The 21193-nt window shown below is 44.4% G+C and overlaps 1 protein-coding gene across 9 annotated transcripts in view; it reads left to right on the top strand.

Annotated features, from left to right (window-relative positions):
- Positions 1 to 21193, top strand: part of RFX4 (regulatory factor X4) — a 183346-nt gene that overhangs the window by 123569 nt on the left and 38584 nt on the right. For all 9 annotated transcript variants that reach the window (XM_053586647.1, XM_053586644.1, XM_053586648.1 and 6 more), the window contains 5 exons: positions 3892 to 3992; positions 5919 to 5977; positions 10338 to 10482; positions 15302 to 15396; positions 16020 to 16137. In XM_053586647.1, the coding sequence (XP_053442622.1) occupies positions 3892 to 3992; positions 5919 to 5977; positions 10338 to 10482; positions 15302 to 15396; positions 16020 to 16137 (518 nt within the window). The remainder of the gene's footprint in view (positions 1 to 3891; positions 3993 to 5918; positions 5978 to 10337; positions 10483 to 15301; positions 15397 to 16019; positions 16138 to 21193) is intronic.

Below are 21193 nucleotides of genomic sequence, written 5' to 3'. Positions count from 1 at the left end.
GGCAGTTGTTCAGGGAGAGCCAAGTGTCAGCCAAAATGTAGCAGGAGGGCTGAAACTGGAGCTGTAGATGTGGGAGCCATCCGCATAAAAGGGAGGAAAAGTATGTCACTAAAAGTACAAGACAGATGCTTATGTCCCAGCCTAGGGAAGGAGATGGAGGAGGAAGGAGAGCTGAGGAAGAGGTCAGGCTGCAGGTGTACACTCACGGAGGATGTTACGTCAAGAAGCCAGGTGACAGCAGCATCAGGTGCTGCAGGAGGTGGAGCCAGCTGGGCGTAGGGCGGTAGACCAGGTGATCAGTAGGGCAGCAGCCATTGGGGGCAAGAGCTTCCAGGCAGCGGCACAAGTGCAGAAGTGGGCAAGGAGGCCTGGCACAGTGGCTCATGCCTGTAATCCCAGAACTCTGGGAGGTAGAGATGGATTGCCTGAGCTCAAGGATTTAGTTCAAGACCAGCCTGAGCGAGAGTAAGATCCCGATCTCTACTAAAAATAGAAAAACTAGCTGGGTGTTTTATCAGGCACCTGTAGTCCTAGCTACCTGGGAGGCTGAGGCAAGAGAATCACTTGAGCCTAAGGGTTTGAGGTTGCTGTGAGCTATGACACTGGGCACTCTACCTAGCATAACACAGTGAGACTCTTCTCTCAAAAAAAAAATAAAAAATAGGCAAAGGCCTGGAATGTTGGAGAAACAGGCAGGAGGCTGGTTCTGTGGGAATGGATAAGGCAGGGGGGCAAGAAGAAGGCCCCGAGGACAGAGATGAGTGGGGCCTTGTAGGGAAAACAGCTGAGGCCTGTCCATCTAGGAGTGGGAACCATTCATTCTTTCATTTCACTTAGCAAACATGTCTGGTGCTATGCTAGGTGCAGAGGATACAGTGATAAGCGAAGCAGACACAGGCTCTGCCCTGTGTGTGGAGGAGAAACACATACATAGTCTGATAAGCTAGCACACGTACGTAGTCACTCAAGTTAGTACATGATTACAAACTGTCACAACCACAGGGCCTTTCAAGAGGAATAATCAGGGGTACTGACCTAGTTTAGGGGGCTTCAGGAAAGGTTTTCCTAGGGAAGTGACACCTGGTCTGAGACCAAATGGATGAGGAGGAGTTGAGCAGGTGTGCAGGGAAGAAATGCTCTAGAATTAAAAAGATTTAAGAAAGGGAATAAGGCAATGCTAAATCCTTCATGCAATATGTGGGCCTGGTTTGGATTCCGATTCAAAGAAACTAAATGTATCTTTGAGAGAAATATAAGGGAAAATGGAAAATTGTAGCCAAATGTGCCTTTATTTACAAAATATTTATTATAAAATTTTACAAAATACAAAATATTCTCTACATGTCAATTCTCTACATGTCTCTCTACACACACACACACACACACACACACACACATTTACAGTCTTTTCTCCCACTCACGGCGAGCATGCTCCAAGGTATCTGTTGTTATAATTTTTCCTATGTTTGAGGACTTTTAGAACAACCTATAGAGAAATTTGGATGCAGACTGAACTTCAGATGCTATTAAGGAATTACTGTTCATTCTATTAGGTATATTAATGGCAGGGAGGTTTTAAATGGGCATGCATGTAGAACATATGTATTTAAACCTCGTCAGTTAGAAATGCACGTTGAAGGCAGCACCTGTGACTCAGTGAGTAGGGCGCTGGCCCCATATATCGAGAGTGGTGGGTTTGAACCCGGCCTTGGCCAAACTGCAACAAAAAAATAGCTGGGCATTGTGGTGGGCACTTGTAGTCTCAGCTATTTGGGAGGGTGAGGTAAGAGAATCATCTAAGCCCAAGAGCTGGAGGTTGCTGTGAGCTGTGACACCACAGCACTCTACTGAGGGCAACAAAGGTGAGACACTGTCTATAAAATAAATAAATAAATAAATGCACGTTGAATTTTTTGACATCTTAGATTTGCTTAAAACCCTCCAGAAAAGAAATAAATTAAACGTAATAAATTAAACCAGCAAGGATGTTGCTCATGGTTGAAGCTGGGTCATGGGTACTGGACAGTTTATTATGCTATTCTGTATATCTTGGGGTATGTTTGACATTTCTAGTAATAAGAAAGTTAAAACTTTGTGAAAAGTAGTGTTTACACTGAAATAGATAATGTGAGAGAAGAACCAGGTCAGAAGGGGAAATCAGTCTGGACACGTCAGGTTTGAGGTGCCTTTGGGATTTCCAAATGGAGGGTCGTGTGCAGTCGGCCTGGGGTCCTGTAGACCTCTGTGCTGGAGATACTATGTGTAAACATGAGTGTAGATGGTGACTGAAGCTTCGGGCCTGGGGTAATTACTTGGGGGGAGGAACAAACCTTTCTGAGAAGACGGCCCAGGACTAGGCTAGAACTGGAAGCTATGATGCCAGGTCGAGGCCAGGAACTTCATGGCTAAAGAGGAGCAGCCATGAGAAATAGGGGCCAAGAAGAACCGGCCAAGGAGGGTGAATGACTGCAACTGCAGGGCGTGCGTAACCGGGTCAAGTGCTGCCAGGATTCAAACAAGACGCGCCCACTGCGATTGGTGTCTTGGTTGAGGCTGCTGCTGCTGAGGCTGAGGTCAGGAGCCAGTGGAGGAGAGAAAAGAGGTGAAAAAGAGGAAAGCAGGGGTCTGGATGACCTTTGAAGAAATGTGTCTGTGATGTGGAAGGCAGAGGGGTGGCAGCTTGAACAGACGGCGTGGAGGAAATCAGGGTTTTAGTTTTGAGCTTATAAGGTGAGACATACTTCAGTGCATCAAAATGAAGAGAAGAATGACCCAGGAGAAAGGGAAACACCTACTGTACAGGGGAAGGGACGGGCAGTAGTGTAAGCTTCTTGAGAAGGCAAGAGGGGTTAAGATGGGGGACAAGAGATGGGCTCGCTCCTTGATTCCATGAGGAAGGGCGAGGAGCCGGTCCATGCAGGGAGTGGAACGTTGATGAAGTTCTTCCCGTGTGGTTGGTCTCCCCTGAGAAGGAGGCAGCAACGGCCCCTGCTGCTGGGGACTGGGGAGCAGGGAATTGGAAGAGGCTGGACTGAAGTCATGAAAAAGTTAACAGTGTGTGACTAGAGGCATATGGGACTGCCCAGCAGGGTGGCAGTTGGTGATCGTGCATAGTCTGACAGGAGAGATGAATGACAAGCCAGGCAGGGTGGGTGGTGGTGGTGGAAGGTGAGGACTATGTGGATGGCACCACCAGGGAGGTCGCCACATCTGCCACCACCAAGAAGGATCTCACGGAGGAAAGCAGACCAAAGCTAGGAGCAGATTTCTTTGAGAGCCTGAAACGGTGCTCAAGGTGCTCTCAACACCAAAGTCCCATCTCATATTGCAAGCTACCGCCCCCCTCCAGCCCCTTCCGGCCTCCTATCCTAAAATGGCCCTCAACTCTCCCAGTCTAATATGGTGTCAAGGCCCACATCAGGCTTGTTTGCCAATTTAAAACTCTGCTACCTCTTCCCAGCTCCCACCGCATGGCGGGCAGCTCAGCAAGCAGGGTGGGGAGGCGGGCAGCTGTGTTGCAGATGGGGTTCCCACCTGGCTGGGGGCTCAGACAAGATTGTCTTCACCCTCACACCAGGCTCTTTGCAAGCACAAAGGAGCGTGTTTTGCCTGCAGAAAGAGTTCTAGACGCTGCCAAGCCTTACTGCCGGCTCTGCCCCACAACTGTGTGTCACCGACCAGCTTTGGCACCAGAACACATCCTAGTCCTGCCTTTCCCAGACCCTCCAGCTTTCCACAGGGCTTGGCCTGCTGACCCTGTCTCTTTGCTGTTACGAGTGGCACCTGTTGGCAGCCGTCAAAACATGATTAGGGGAAAGAACACCTTCTGGGGGCCTATGGGAGAACTGAGCGACACTCGAGGCACTTAAAATGCATCATTTCCCCTTCTAGCTTAACTCAGGTGATTCGGAAGTTTGCCAAGCAGCTGGATGAGTGGCTAAAAGTAGCTCTCCATGACCTCCCAGAAAACTTGCGAAACATCAAGTTCGAATGTAAGTATTAATTGCAGAGCAGAACAAAAGGGAGCATGACATTTTAGTGCCAAACATTTTGCATAGGTTGTTAATTACAATACCAGCAGTGTCTGTTTACTTTTGCCTACAACACATCAGGTATTATGCTAAGTACTTTACACACACATGTATAAATTTATGTAATCCCCACAAAATGTTATCATGGGTGGCAAACTTCTCCCTTTACTGAATGGGACGAGACTTAGGTAGAAAGAATTTGCTCCCAGGTCCATCTGTCTGCCTGACGCCTGCTTCTGCCCGTCATGCCATACTCCTTATCTCATTTAATCCTCACAGATGAGTCTCTGAGAGGCAAAGAACTTCCCCAAGGTCACACAGCTGGTAAGCAGGGCCTAGGAACCAAACTCTCAAAGCTTGAGATTTCCTTGAAGCTCCTGCCCACAAAATGGTGGTCGCAAGAAACAGAAAACAGCTTAAGGATTTCACATATTCTCTGCCTAGTTAGAAAGCCAAATTAATATTTCTCATTTCTCTGCTGAGCATCACCACTCATTCCCCAGCATTAGTTTTGCCAGAAAAAACTGGTCTTGTTTTTCTGTTTCGATGTGTCTGTCACTTGTAGGAAGATTCACATAGAGTTTATTTCTTGCTGTTCAACAAAGATGAAATTATTCTAAGCAAAACAAAGTTTTAAAATATATATTTTGTAAAGTCCCATTTGAATACAACAGCTTGCCATTCTTGCCTGAAATAAATGCCAACAAGGAAAATGAAGGCGATCAAATTACCCTCTCTCCACAGGCGAAGGGAGCCCTTTCAGACTTGCTTTGAGGTTGCCTGCAGCGCCCATCACCTATTGATAAAGCCCGCTTTATTTCACGGCTCTCAGTTCTTTTCTTTTCATGAGCACTAAATTCCACATCACAAAGTTAAAGAAAAAGTAATTAAGGAAAAGGATTAACGATTGATCGGCCTGGAAAATTAGAAGTTCATCTGCAGCCCCCACCCCCCCATTCCTCTAACCCACACCCTATTTTTCAACTCAAGCTGGCTCTGAGTCTAAATTAGAATAATCCTAGGGAAATTTCTGACTATTTCTTGACCAGTTTAGAAATTAATGAGAAGAATACCCCATGCTCATTTTAATTATGCTGACAAAACAAACCTGTTCACAGTTGGCAGCAGCAACAAGGCTTGTAGTACCTTCCACCTGTGTGTGTCTGGAGGCAATCGTTCTTCACGGGGAGCCTGGGAATGCATTCTGAGAATGTGCAAGGGGTAGAAACAAACCCTACTCTGAACGATGACCTAAGGCAGGCACAGGTCTTGTCTGCTTTGAAATCCACAGATACAAGGTCACCATACTTCAAATTATGAGCCTATTATATATATGGCATAGGAAACAAGATCTCTTCCTAACTGCATAATCATCAAAACATGCAAGTAGGTCTCAGAGATCATTTGATAAAAACAGCAGATTATGAATACAAAGCCACATTGAAGATGCCCCAGCCCTACACAAACCTGAGGCTCAATCAAGGTTTCCTATTAGACATACTACTCTTTAAAGGGGCTTCTTCAAAGCTCCCACTTGATTCCTGCAATTGTTTATGGGGAGAAGTGATTGAGTTTGCAATTAGCGAAATGAAAGACAAGTAAATAATTGCTTTTACTCATGGTTGATTGACACCACCATTTCTCACACCTGCAAGCACCACATGTACATGACTTTGAAATATGTACCCCAAATGTCACCATGAGGAAAGAGTTGTTGAAGCCCGGGTGGAAGAACAGAGTTTCACCAGCGGGTGCATAAAATGGGGTGGGGGGGTAGTGAAACAGTTTCAGGTAAAATAAGGAAATTTTTCAAATCCACTCCTAGAAAATCCAAGGCAAGATCATAAAGCATGTGAATGTTTTTAACTACCTTTTTTCTTCTTGTAGTGTCAAGACGATTTTCCCAAATTCTGAGACGACAAACATCACTAAACCATCTTTGCCAGGTAACTCTTCTCTGCTATGTATTTGACTCACCATTTGCTGAGTCATTGCAAACGAGGGGCAAACCCACAAAAACAACTTTCTGCAGGATCTGTCAGGTTGTGTTATTAACAGGGCACTCTCACTATTATTTTTAATTTCTACAGATAAGGAACAAAAACGTTAGTTAATAACTAAGTAGTTTCAGTAATATGCAAAATAATTTCTGATACTAGTTGCCCCTTAACCTTTCAGATATGTTCTAGGCCCACAGAACCTAGTAAATCCCTAAGTAAATTGGGATTTTTCAATCATAGCTTTGGCTGGATAATTCTTTGTTCTGGGTAGTGGTTTGTGTGGCATCTACCCACAATGACAGTAATAGCACACACCTGCCCCTAGTCCTGACAGCCAAGAATGCCAGCGTGGCCTGGGAGGTAAAATCACCCGGTTGTGACTCATTGAAGCACATGATTCCAACAGATAAAGAGGATTTGTGTGTCATCCAAAAGAGTTCAAAGCCACATAGTATATTAAACATTTGCCCAGTTTTGTTTAGTTTTTCTGACTTTGCGTTATTTTTAGCAAAAGTGACATGTACGTGCTATGAAAAAAAATCAATCATAAAAGGGTATAAAGTGAAAGTGGGAGATCCCATGCCATGTCCCTGTCAGTTCCACAGTTATAAGGTAATGGCATATAATAGCATTACTGTAATCAAGAGAATCTAAGTCTGTTAAGATAATGGGGTCCCCAGTCACCTGGCACAGACCGGTACCAGTCGCTGGCCTGTTAGGAACTGGGCCACCCAGCAGAAGGTGAGCAGTGGGCTAATGAACAGGAGAAGCTTCACCTGGATGTACAGCCACTCCCCATCACTTGCATCACCGCCTGAGCTCCGCCTCCTGTCAGATCAACAGCAGCATTAGATTCTCAAAGGAGCAGGAGCCCTACTGTGCATGTGAGGGATCTAGATTGTGTGTTCCTTATGAGCATTTAATTCCCCCATCCCCACACCCTGTACCTGGAAAAACTGTCTTCTATGGCACCAGTCCCTGGTGCCAAGATTCAGGACTGCCCAGATAACCCATTAACATTACTTGAAAATATTAATGACCTTAAAGCAGAGGTCAAATTAATGGCTATAGGCCAAGTCTGACCTAAGATATATGGGGCTATTGTTTGACTTAAAGATGTTTAAAAATATTTTTTGGCCAAGTAGGCATGGTGGCTCACGCCTATAATCTCAGTGCTTTGGGAGGCCAAGGAAGGAGGATTGCTTGAGGCAAGGAGTCTGTGACTAGCCTGGACAACATAGCAAGACTCTACCTCTAAAAAAAAAATAAAACAATTAGCTAGATGCGGTGGTATAGCCTACAATCCTAGCTACTTGGGAAGCTGAGGCAGGAGGATCGCTTTGAGCCCAAGTGTTGGAAGCTGCAGTGAACTATGATCATGCCAGTGCATTCCAGCCTGAGAGATAGAGCAAGACCTGTCTATTAAAACAACAACAAATTTGGCTTGGTGCCCATAAGTCAGTGAGTAGGGCACCAGCCACATACACCGTGGCTGGCAGGTTTGAGCCCAGCCCGGGCCGGCTAAACAACAACAACTGCAACCAAAAAATAGCCGGACGTTGTGGTGGGCACCTATAGTTCCAGCTACTTGGGAGGCTGAGACAAAAGAATGGCTTAAGCCCAAGAGTTTGAGGTTGCTGTGAGCTGTGATGCCACAGCACTCTACCAAGGGTAACATAGTGACACTCTGTCTCAAAACAACAACAACAACAACAACAAATTGCTGCAGAGTTATGGCTGAGCTTCCCTCCAGTGGCCACTGACTTCCTTATCATGCCAGCTCTCTCACAGTTCACTCACCTCACTCAAGTCACCTGTCTGCTCCTTACATGTCTTTGGGTTTGCAATCTCTCAAAGTGCTCTTGGTTCTGGGTTCATGCTGGTTATTCAAGGTCAAGGAGGGAGGGGTTTCTAGTTAGAGTGGCCTGAAAAAGGGCTTCATGCCAGGATCCAGAAAGTACAGCACCACACCTGCACACCCCTCATTCATGCCTCAGGCAGGAGTGGCATAGGGGGTTACTTGGAGACCAGAGAGGAACCCTTCCAGACTCATGCAGATTACTACAGAGGCTGCCTCAGGCATTGTTGTGGGGACAAGGCAGAGCCTGATAGATTAATGGGATTGAGGGAAGCAAATGAATATTTACAAAAGCAACGCAAAGAAACACTGCCATATTCCTAAGGGTACTGGCTGGTTCTTTTCTCCAGCTTGGAAGACAGGTCTTGGTTCATATTGGGGAACTAGACATGGTTTTGGTGCCTCTCTCTGGGGCTCAGACAATTTAGGAAGCACTTGGTCCCTAGAGATAAAAGCATCTACACTCATGCCTGTAACTATGTGTTGTGCCCATGCGTGTGCACACAGCCCCTGTTCACTTTCCCCAGAAAGATAGTATGTAATTTAATTGTCCCATGTCACCTTCCCGTCTTTACTGGATGGCTCTCAGACACATTCCTGGACCAAACAGAGAACTGGGATTAGTAGTAGGAATAAAACACCATGGAATATCTGAGCTAATATCCCAGTGAGCCGTCCTAAACGCATGCATGGAGTAAGCCAGACTAACCAACATCCAATCACGCTCACCCCACATACTTAGACTCAAGATTCACATACCCAGGCTCTTTCAGACGAAGTGGCAAGCAAGCATTTCAGCATTCATTTCTCAGCCATTCACTACACAACATCTTCTGAGCGCCAACTGTGTGCCTGACACTATGCTTAGTAGCACTTGCCTTCAGCAGAAAAAAAAAAAAAAGTAAACAAAAAACAAGTGATAAGTGTTGTGAAAAACAGAACAGACATAGAGAACAACCAAGCATTTAAGTCCTATTTAGATAAACTGGTCACAGAAGGGCTTTCCATGGATGTGACGCTTGAGTTGAAGCAGCCAATGACAACACCATATGCAAAAGCCCTGAGGTGTCAGCACAATCACTGCAAAGAGAGCCGACCTGAACAACAGTAGCCACTTTGATGCATTGCGCACTATACTTTTCAAACATTATCTCAAGGAATCTCCAAGAGCAGCCCTCCTGAAGAGGTAGATGCTATGGACCTAAACACAATGGCAGGACACACTGTGAGCAAGCATGTTCCAAATGCTTGCAGAGTTCACCCTTTAGTCAACAGTTTGATTCACTGTCACAAGGCAGCTCACAATGCATTTCTGATGAAACATGCTCAGGACAAAAAAAAAAAAAGAGAGATAGGTACTATTACATCTCCATTCTACAGATGAGAAAACTGAGGGTGATCCACTTTCCTGCTCCAGATCCATCAGCTGGTCAGCAGCAAGGCCAGGACTTGAGCTAGGTCTGTTTGAATCTAGGATACCTGATCTTTACAGTCAGTTGTCTTCGTTGTCATTAGCACCCGGCCTAACTCATATATTCATATATTCTAGGCCTTTGTGACCTTTATTAAAGAGTTCTACAATTATTTAAGGAAGATTTTACTTGTGCTGGGACAGTCTAGGTATAATAATGGGTTGTCAGTGTTTACCTTTGCCTGGAAATTCATAAGCATTGGGATATTTACAGTGTATTTGTGTATTTTAAATCTTTTTGAATTTTATTAAAAGACATTTTGATAACACACAAGTAAAGGAAATGATCCTGAATATATGTTTTTCTTTTATCAGTATTCTAAGTATTTCCTCACTTATAAATTTAAGTTCAATAAAGAGGTTTCCCTGAAAAAGCGATAGCATTAAGGAATATATATTTAAATATGTTTATATGTTTTATTTATATTTGTGTATATAAGAATATATATATAACTACATACATATACATGCATACTGTAAGAAACTACTGAGTCTTAGAGTACAATTTCTCTTTTCCTCCATCTAAATTATTCATATTTGTTTTAATCATTCTATGTACATAAACAACAAAAAACAAAAACAGAAAACTAGAGCCTAATCTGCTTCAGAACGCATTTATATGAAAAAATACTCATTTTGAAATTTCTAGGATTAAATCTATCTCAGGCCCAGGGCTAGCAGGAAGATTCCTAAATCCCACAGAAAGCTGACAGATCTCTGGGCTTCATCCTGTTGTTCCATGGGGTCAAGACCGAAGGTGCTGGCTAGGAACAGCAGGGTTTGGTCTGGCCTAGGTCACCTTGCCACAGAAGAAAACAGTGTCTGAATTATAAAGCCTGTTTTCCTGAAACTGAGTTCTTCTGACCGTCAAGGTAGTTTGCAAAATGCCATAAGCAGATCCATTAAAAAGTCATAGAAATAAAGTAAGGAGGTTTTAACAACCCATGAGCTAACGACTTGATTGGATTGGATTATAGGCATCTCGAACTGTGATCCACAGTGCAGACATCACATTCCAGATGCTGGAAGACTGGAGAAACGTGGACCTGAACAGCATCACCAAGCAGACCCTTTACACCATGGAAGACTCCCGTGATGAGCACCGGAAACTCATCATCCAGTGTAAGATGCCACCCCCCAGAATTATTGTCCTTCTGGTATTATTTTTAAAGAAAGTAAATATCTTAGTAAATATTTAAGTGGCATTCCCACCTTGTCCTTCTCCCAGGATCATCTCCTTATTATTATTCCTATGAAATAGGCTGGCACAGAAGGGAGAACTAATTAACTTGAGAGGACGTGTCTCAACACTGCTGGGGAAAGTGTGTTCTGCTGCAACTGGGGCAGCACACAATGTCGTGCAAAGGGCCCCCCACTTGTCACCCTGAATGCCAGCTGTGGTTCCATGAGGTGGCATAAAAAAAGAGAACAAAAGCTCATTGCCTTTCTTAGCATATGTCAGCTGGTTATGCTGTTTTCCATTGGAAGGTCATGTGAGTCAGCCCACTTATTGACGGGTGAACCTTGTGATCATTAACTATTTTGAGAAAGAGGTGGATGGTGGTTCCCTTCTGTGAACATATGTTCATGTTCCTATGGACAAAGACTTCCGACATACAGATAGCAGGTATACGAAATACTATCCTGACATGGACAGGCTGTTCGTACTTAGCAGTAAAGCAACATGAGAGGGCCAGAGAACACTATCATTGATAGCACATCTCTGCTAGTCCTCAGACACCCACCCCAGTTGTCTGTGCGGGGCATCCTATATCCCAGGGACCAGGATCCATCAGTGTCCCCAGGCTATCTTCCCTACTTGGGTCAGCATTCTTTTCCCATGCCTCTGGGGAAAGGGAACCTAAGGGCAGGAAGGGTGGTGCTTCTATCAGGTCTCAGAAAAGTAGGTTCTGAGAGCATAGAGGCCTGGGGGGAGGGGAGGGGAGGATGGCCACCGCACCCTCACCTTCTGAATGGGGTGAGGCCCAGGATCCCAGTACTGACATTGTCTGGGGAGCTGCAGAAAGGCTGTGCCCCCAGAAGAGGGGCCTATTCTGAAAGCCCCAGCCCCCTGAGATTTCTAATACATGCCTTCTGCACTGTTGTCTTGAGATGAAAATTTCTTCAGCCACCCAGTCTAAGCTCGTGGTGTTTATAAACAACACAAAGTTCCCCTAAGAAGTTCTTACTGCAAATCTCTTTCCCACTAAGCAGATTTCAAAGCAAATGGCATAGCTGAAGTGTGTGAACATGTGGCCCTTCCCTGGGCCATCTTTCCTGGCGATCCCAGAGCTCAACTCAGGCTCTGACTTCTTCCTCCACAGACTTTTAAAGATCATCACTAAAATACCAATTCAATGTATTGACTGCCTATTCTAGGCCAGGTCCTATGTCCAACTCACCACATGCACGGTCTCATTTAATCTCCATATCCACACCACAGGAAGGATACTCATATACCCCCATTTTACAGATGAGAAAACTCAGCCTCAGGGAGTTGGTGAACCTTACTCAAAGTCACATGGCCACTAAGTAGCAGAGCTGGGTCTTGAACCCACATCTAGCCTCAGCTTCACCGCCACTCATTAGAACTGCTTATATCATGAAGGAGCAGAGATTAGAAAAGTAATCAAACGTGGTGAGTTTCAGAGGTTCTGGGATCTGTTTAAGTGCTTACAGTCATGCTTTCTTGTTTCTTTTCTATTCCCTGCTAGACAGTCACCAGAAAGTATATCTCCCACACCCTTGTAGCTCAAGAAGTACCTTTGACCACCATGTCCCCAGGGTCCCTACAGCCAGGAACAGAGCAGGTGCCAACAGTGTCTGTGGGGGACACTGAGTACAGACACAGGCTGAAGCTAGTTCTTAGCTCTGCTAATCCTGCTCACAGCTTCAGACTCCTTTTTGTCTCCCATTAGTGCCTTTTGTGAGGGAAGAATATGTGTACCAGACTCAGGGAAAAATACAACCAGCATAGCTTGTTAAAGGGACGAAGAGCCTGAGCCTCCACTGGAGTACCATGGAGGTCACTTCATGGAGGGATTTCTCTTGAAGTTCCCTTAGGTTCAGGTGGAGAGGTGCACTTTAAAGCCACAGTTATATTCTTCTCTTGGGGGAGGAAGTGGTGTGGCTTGGGTCAACCCTGCCAGTCCTTACTGAGCACCCTCAGTCAGGCATTATGTTAGACACTGGGCAGTGAACGAGATGGACACATCCTGACCCAACATGCACCTTACAGTGAAGGCAAATCAAAAGTTGAACAAGTATTTGCAAATGTTTTGGGTCTTACTATGTGATGCAGTGGTGGGAAAGAGGGAAGGGTGCCAGGCCTAAAGGTAGAGGGCCCAGCACATGGGCCATCCCTTCACCTCCCAGCCACATAGCTGGGAAGTCCTGGACCACAGGTCAGTTTAAGCAGGGCTGGGGACATCTGTGTTCTGTGCTGTCCTTTCTTTGTAGCCAGCTGACAAATCTGCAGACTCTTGTTTTGGGGGTTAGCATCACATCTGTGGCGTAGGTCCTGGCAACGCTCAGCTTACCTTAAATTTTAAAAGTGCACATTGGTGCTCGTGTATGCTGGTTAGAATGGGTGTTAATGGGTGCTGTGGTAAGAGTAGCTGGGATCCCCAGTAGACCTTGATTCAAACCTTGGCCCCAGTGCGCTGCAGCCTTGGTTTCCATCTCTGTGAAATGGGAGTAATGCGGAGGGCCTAAAGGAGACACATGACACATGCCTAGCACACAGGGTGGCACGGGGGCATAGGCAAGGTAGGAGGTGAGTGCTTGAGTCAGGCCATGTTTAAATCTCAGCTACTCACGAGCTGTGAAACCTTTAGGAAGTTACTCAGTCTCCCTTATTTTTAAAGTGGGGGGGTAATGATGGTGTCTGCCTCTTTGTGTTGCTCATCCATTCTGTCTACAAGCACTTACACACTTACCAGGTGCCAGGCACTGTTCCAGCTTCTGAGGTAGAACAGTGGACAAGGCCCAGTCCTGCCTGCGTGAAATTTGCATCCTAGGGGCTGTCTTAAGGTTAGACAAGTGCATCCAGAAAAGCATCTAGAAGGGTGCCTGGCGCACGGCAAGCACTCGCTAATGTCAGCTGTCAGCATTTTTATTGTCCCACCACCATCATCATCATCACTAATTAAACCACAATAGTTCGGATACACACCAAGTATTATAAGAATGAAAGAACAACACAGAGATACCCAGAGACGCAGGTCCAGTCCTTGCTCTGCCACTAACTCACCCTCTGACATTAAGTGGGTGGTTTAATCTCCTTAGACGTCACTCTTCATCTATCTCTAAAATGAGATGGATCAACGAAATTGACTTTTAAGGCCCATTCTCATTATAAGTGTTACACCTCTGGTCTCAGAAGCTTTCCTCTTGTAGTGGTCATCAATTAAGTAAAATAGAGCATAGTGTTTTCATTTCAGACAAATGAAAACAAACTGTATGGAATTGTACTTTGGTTTATTGAGCTCCAAATATGACACAAAAAATGTAATGAAAAGAGATGTCTCAAACTGGAGGTCACCACAGCCATGCTTCTGTTTTCTTTTTTTTTCTTTTGAGACACATTTGGATAGAATGCCATGGCATCACCATAGCTGACAGCAACCTCCAACTCTTGGGCTCAAGCGATCTTCTTGTCTCAATTTTTCTATTTTTATATATATATATATATATTTATTTATTTTTATAGAGACAGAGTCTCACTTTATCGCCCTCCGTAGAGTGCCGGTAGAGTGCCGTGGCGTCACACAGCTCACAGCAACCTCCAACTCCTGGGCTTAGGCAATTCCCTTGCCTCAGCCTCCCAAGTAGCTTGGACTATAGGCGCCCGCCACCACGCCAAGCTATTTTTTTTTTTGGTGGTGGTGTTGTTGCAGTTTGGCCGGGGCCGGGTTTGAACCCACCACCCTCGGTATATGGGGCCGGCACCCTACTCACTGAGCCACAGGCGCCACCCAATTTTTCTATTTTTACTAGAGAGGGGTCTAGTAAAGAGACAGGGTCTTGCTATTGCTCAGGCTGGTCTCGAGCTCATAAGATGAAGCAATCCACCCGCCCTGACGTCCCAGAGTGCTACTAGGATTACAGGCTTGAGCCACTGTAACCGGCCATGCTGCTGTTTTCTATCATGCTTCATTGATTCCGAAGGACTTCCAGGCTCAGTTATCTGATGTGAGGCTGAAGGCAGGTTGTAAAATGTTATGATTCCCTTTTACTAATAAGGAAAACACGGGGTAGAGAAGTTGTTTCATTTATTCAACAAATACTTAGGAAGAACCTTCCACATGCTAAATGTTGAGAGACTGATTAAACTATTTGGCCAATATAGTTGTGCTCCAGAAACATTTGAATGGTCATTTGTGCCCTCCCCTGGACAGAGAGCAAGAGAGAAGCAATGCCCTGCCCATTTCTTCAAGCAGGCATTTGTTGGGTAACAGCTGTATCCCAGATAACATACCAGAGAATAAAGATATCAGACAAAGAATGAGCAGGAGACACATGCGCACCTGACTGTACAGAGTGCTATTAGGGACGTGATGAAAGCAGAACACAGATAGTGAAGTGTGTGTGAATACAATGGAGAGGCCTGTCCTGCTGGCAAGGGGCCTGAGGAAGGGCAAAAGGATTTCATTTCATACAAGCGTCCTTTCAGCTGAGGCCAAAGAGGAACCCAACAATCAAAGCAGTGGAAACTGCCTGAAAAAAAGAGTAAGGCAAAGAAAGAAACAAGCTTTGGGGAGGAATGGCAAGTAATATGGGTTGGCTAAAGCTTACAGTGCTGATGGGTGTGTATGACTTTGGAGTTTTAGACATATATTTGGAGTTTTTATTTTATTCAAAGTTGATTCCTTTGTTCTTTAAGATGTAGCTCTTTTTAAACACAACTGCAATGATGTGTGTGGGCTTCTCCTTTTGATAGTATATCAGGAGTTCGACCATCTCTTGGAGGAGCAGTCTCCCATTGAGTCCTACGTTGAGTGGCTGGACACCATGGTGGACCGCTGCGTTGTAAAGGTTGGTAAGCCAGCACTGAAGAGTGGTCTGGGGTCTCACAGCCCATCACTCACTTCTGTAAACACCTGGCTAACACAGAGCCGCTTTGGAGCTATCCAGACCCTCCTCAGAAGCCATGGAGCCCTGGGGTTCTGAGGAGAGGCCCAACCCCCACCACCAGGGGGTAGAGGGTGGTAGGAGGCCGGATTCTGAGTCTTCCAACCTGATTCAGCTGGGTCAGTGTCTCTTCTGTCTGTTGTGTATACTGAGTCTTAAAGTATATTTTTGCAGCTAAAAAAAAAAAAAAAAGTCAAAAACCGTTGCTCCATAGTATTGAACTTGGAGACTCATAGGCTTCCTGTCGTTTTTCTTTTTTTTTTTTTTTTTATTGTTGGGGATTCATTGAGGGTACAATAAGCCAGGTTACACTGATTGCAATTGTTAGGTAAAGTCCCTCTTGCAATCATGTCTTGCCCCCATAAAGTGTGACACACACCAAGGCCCCACCCACCTCCCTCCGTCCCTCTTTCTGCTTCCCCCACCCATAACCTTGTCATTAATTGTCCTGCTTCCTGTCGTTTTTCAAAGAAACAATAAATAAAAGGTCAAATCAACTACTGGTAAAGCCATTCACTTTTTTGTAGGTGGCTACCAAGAGACAAGGCTCCCTGAAGAAAGTGGCCCAGCAGTTCCTCTTGATGTGGTCCTGTTTTGGCACCAGGGTGATTCGGGACATGACCTTGCATAGTGCCCCCAGCTTTGGTAAGGCTACTCCAACCCTCCCCACGTCCAGAGACTTTCTCTGGGTCCCGCACATTGGATCTACCTCTGTGAGGTCAGCCACAGTCTTCCTCACTGTCTCTGGGGCCATAAGGTCATCACCCTGAAACACGTCTGTTCTGGGGGGATGGGACATTGTTTGAACTTTCAGAGAGAAGGACAGCATTGCGTACTAAAGGTGAAGTATCGGTCTGAAAACAAGAGGTTTGCATGCAGACAGTACCGTCTGAGGTTAAAGGGGACTGAACTGCAGTGGTTCTGCTCCCCCTCACTTGATGTCCCCAGTGGTTACAGCTTCTATAGCAGCCACATTTTAAAGACGTCCGTAGTAGTCAGGACTTCCTAAGACTGGGCCCATGAAGAAGCCTCTGAGTCTGAATGGCCTGATTGACATTCCGGTGGTAGGTAGGTCATCTAACCCTCTCTTTATAATGTACTCTAACATCCGAAGATGACGTTTGCATTCACTTTATCTTCTGGTTCCTTTGGGTGCTGTTCACCCCCAGGAGCCATCCCCACCTCAAGTTCTGCTCTCTAGTATATCAAGGTTTGAAATCTCTGCTCAGAGGCACTGAGAAGGGTCTCTGTACCAAAGGCAGCAACCTAATCTCTGAGTTGGGGTGAGTGCTAGTCTACAATGCCGGACACAGCTTTCTAGTTCTCACCTGGAAGAATGGAGTATGTAGTGAGCTCAGATCATCACTGGCAAAGTGAGGTGGGACTTCAAGACATTATTGGGACATCTGAAATCCCAAAACACTTTGGCTTCAGTTTTCTAGGCATCTCGGCAGAGGGCTGTTGGTAAATTTTCTGGGTAATTGCTTCAGTTCTCTGTTTTACTTTGCAGTAGAGATGTGGTTTCGCTGCTCATTATCTCCAATTAAGCCAGTCAGCTCTGGGTTTTGCCCTGGGTTTAATTTGACACTTTTCCATCTAGCTTTTTATGGTCTTGTCACCATTTTCCAGTTGTGCTATACAATGAAGTGAGTATGTGATAAAACAAAGAAGGTACTATATTTCCTAAACAGCTCTGTCCGTGAAAGACTGTGTTTACCCACTTGGAGAAGCGTTTTGTTACGGATTTCTTTAATCTCAGCATTGGAAAGTTCTCTGAACCTGCCTGCACCATGGCTACAGATGGAAATTCTCTTTGGCCTGTATATGTGGAAATGCTCTGGTGACTGCCACCTGGGCAGTGCCATGAGGCAAGGCATGTTGATGACTTCCAGTTTAGCATAGTTAGTGTTAGCACATGTTACCTCTAGCTCTGGAAAAATCATTCATACATACCTGCTTTCACTTAAGTGGACAGATGAAAAATAATTGAGATTTATTTCGTTGCTTTCAAATCAAAGAATCAACAATATCATCATATACAAATATACGTATATACACCCACAAAGTAAGCTTCCTCTCCTTGCTATATCCTTTAGTCTTCAATTTATGGATTCTTAAACTATGTTTACTATCAAGTGCCTTTCATTAGGCAGGGAAAGTAATTAATTCCCTTTGCAATATTCTTTGAAGTTCATTTGTTTTTACTGAGTTAATGGTAGGTGTAAAAAAGAAAGTTTGAACGGTAGAACCATTAGGTTTTATGAACGAAATGAGTTTATTACCAAGAAATATTGTTCCTTAAAATGTGTTATTTCTTTTTGAACCACACACTGTTTTAGGCTGTACTAGAGATTCTGGCAAATGGGGGGAAAGTATAAAAAATAAAATCAAATCACAAATCCTTGAGGAAAGAAAAGAAAGAGATATTAACCCAATTTCACTTTTACAGTATTTTTCAACCCTGAACGGGTTGAAATAATACCTGTCTCCAAGTCCATTTAGCAAACTATCTGAAATGGTCCAGCTCATCTGACTCATTGTTGAGTTTTGCAGCTTGGGGTGACAGGCAAGTTGAAAGAATTTGCGGCAGACAAAAGCCCAGCTCCCCCTTTCTGCCTGTAGATGTCAAAGACCCAGTTGGTGGTTGTGTTTGGGTCATGTGTTCCCTGTATGAAAACAGCTAATTAGGAAAAAGAGCCCTCTGTTCCCTGGCCCCCTCTCCCAGCCGCAGGGGCCAGCTCTATATATCTTATAACTCCCACTTGGTCCTTGTTGCTATGAATGAGTGCAGGGTTTGTGTGTCAGCGTAGCAGGCTGACCATTACAATGATCGTGTGGAACATCACAATGATCCCGTAGGGGACTCTATCACCTCTTCCCAGAACAGCCTCTTTCAAAGGTAGTTGACTCCTTTCTTCTCCTTAATTCCTTTTCACTCTTTTCTCCTTAATTCCTTTTCACTGAAAGAACCTATGCTGTGAACTAAAGTAGCCAGACTTTCTTTCTTGGCTGCAAGCAGCATTTCTAGTGAAATTAGTCACCAAAGGTAGGCTGGCAGGCAATGAACTTTCAGTTCTAATGGAGCCGAGCAAGCTGAAGTTTCTATTAAAAACAACAACAACAACAACAAAAAGAAAAAACACCATGCTTTTAGTTGACTGATCTCAGTTCATAGGATACCTGGATCCCAAGTCAGCACTGGAGCCTTTACCCTTCCATCCCAGGCTTTCCCCAAATGCCTGCTTATTTCACTGTTACAAACATCTGGAAAGTAACAACAGTTTCCGGAAGTGCTTTGGCATATAACAGTCTAAAAGCAGACTGGATGTGACAGCTAGAGGGTCAGGATTGCACAACACTTCCAGGGTTTCACTTTTTCACATGCCTGTTTTGTGGCCTAGCATCAAAGCTCACCCACTCAGGCAGGGCCTGCGAGGCCACGTGGGCATCTGTCAGGGAGAGGCTCCCAGCACAAGAGGCCGTGACCGTGCCTTCCCAATGGCTTCTCTATGCTTAGATGGCCTGGCCTGGCCCGGCTCTCTTTTTATGAAGAACCTGCTAAATTATAGGACTTTGACATTTGCAAAGTCATTCAGGCCTCTACCAGGCACTAGGAGGCAAGAATAGCTTTCCCTGCAGTCAGGGGTGGAAACAGAGACCCGGAGAGGGGAGAAAACTTGCATGTCAGAGAGACAGCAGACTGGGTCCAACCAGAATGTTTCCCAGGGTAAAGCTGGTATTTTCTGCCATGCTATCCTGCCACCACCTGTCAACCTTTCTTCAGGTCTAAGAATGCTGATGAAAACTAGGAACACGGCCACATTTATAGAAGACCCAATATACTTAGACATTACAGTAAGCATTTTCTCTTTACTGCTCACACTACTCCTCGAGGCCTGCATACTGCCCTTGATGTGACAGATAAGGAAGAAGATGAGGTAGAGCTTGGAGGACTCAGACAAGATTAGAGACAGAAATGAAACAGAGACAGGATAAAGATAATCATTATAACGACTATTTTGGAAGCACATACTATCATTTAATTCTTGCATTAACTCTATAAATCAGATAATAATAGGTACTTTTCTACAGAGGTTTAAAAAGAAAGGGAGCCTGGAGAATTTCCTTGCCCAAGATCAATGTGGCAAGTGTCAGGGTTCTGTTTCAAAATCAAATCTGCTTGACCACAAAAGCCCAGACTTTTTCAATTATCACAATTAATGGGCTCAGACGCATGCCACAAAAGAGCCAGAAAAATTTATTTAATTCACATTGGTTGTGGTTTTTTAAAAAAATATATTCATGGATTAAGATTAAACCATTTAAATCTATGAGAGAAAAGAACAATTATTAGACTGTCAAGAGTAATGACAGATGCCAGAAAACAATGGAGTAATATCATTTAAGTATTGAGAACAAAGAACTGTCGACTATTATTCAAGAGATATTCAATTATATGAAGACTTAAGAGAATCTGGCACCCACAGATCTTCACTCAGAAAGAAAAAAACAGGCCAGACACAATGGCTCACACTTGCAATCCTAGCACTTAAGGAGGCTGAGGTGGGAGGATTGCTTGAGTACATCAGTTCGAGACCAGCCTGAGCAAGAATAAGACCCCCTGTCTCTACTAAAAATAGAAAAAAAAATTAACCAGGCATTGTGGTGGGTGTCTGTAGTCCCAGCTACTGAAGAGGGTGAGGCAGGAGAATCGCTTGAATCCAGGAGTTGAGGTTGCTGTGACCTGTGACGATGACATGGCACTCTAGCCTGGGCAACAGAGTGAGACTCTGTCTCAAAAAAAAAAAAAAAAAAAAAACAATGAAAAACTATTAAAGGATGCATTTCAGCAAGAAGAAGTCTATAGTCATACGCTAAAGACTATAATATAAGAAACAACAATGTCCTAGTTACTGTTTCTGTGTGACAAATTACCCCAAAGTGTAATGGCTTTATAATGACAATTTTATTATGTTTATGAATTTTTTGAGTCAGGATCACACAGCAACTTGGAGTTTCACCTGTGAGTGTCCCACAGGTCAAACTGCTCTGCTTTTGGGATCCAGTCTTAGACACAGTGTAACTTCCCCCATTCTCTACTGGTCAAAGTAGTCACAGGACTACCAAGATTCAAGGGATACATAGACCCCCAATTCATAATGGGAAGATTGTCAGAGAATTTAGAGACCCAGTTTTAAGAAGAAGAAAATTTTAAAATATATAAACAAATATAATTAACAAAGATAATTTAAAAACCAATTTGTATGTATTTTTATTTATTTTATTTTATTTTTTCTCTCTTTTATTGTTAAATCATAGCTGTGTACATTAGTGCAATCAACAGGTACAATGTGCTGGTTTCATATGCAATCTGAAATATTCTCATCAAACTGTTCAACATAGTCTTCATGGCATTTTCTTAGTTATTGTATGTAGACGTTTGTATTCTGCCTTTAATAAGTTTCGCCTGTACCCATTATAAGATGCACCACAGAAGTGGCCCCACCCAATACCCTCCCTCCACCCTAACCTCCCACCTCCCTTCCCCTTCCTTGGCCCTTTCCTCATAGTCTTGTGCTATACTTGGGTTATAGCCTTCATGGGAAAGCTATAATTTAGCTTCATAGTAGGGCTGAGTACATTGGATACTTTTTCTTCCATTCCTGAGATACTTTGCTAAGAAGAATATGCACCAGCTCTA

The sequence above is a fragment of the Nycticebus coucang genome, chromosome 3 (genome assembly GCF_027406575.1).
Source record: "Nycticebus coucang isolate mNycCou1 chromosome 3, mNycCou1.pri, whole genome shotgun sequence".
NCBI lineage: Eukaryota > Metazoa > Chordata > Mammalia > Primates > Lorisidae > Nycticebus > Nycticebus coucang.
The sequence above is the reverse complement of the archived record's forward strand: the minus strand, read 5'-3'. Positions and strand labels throughout refer to the sequence as shown.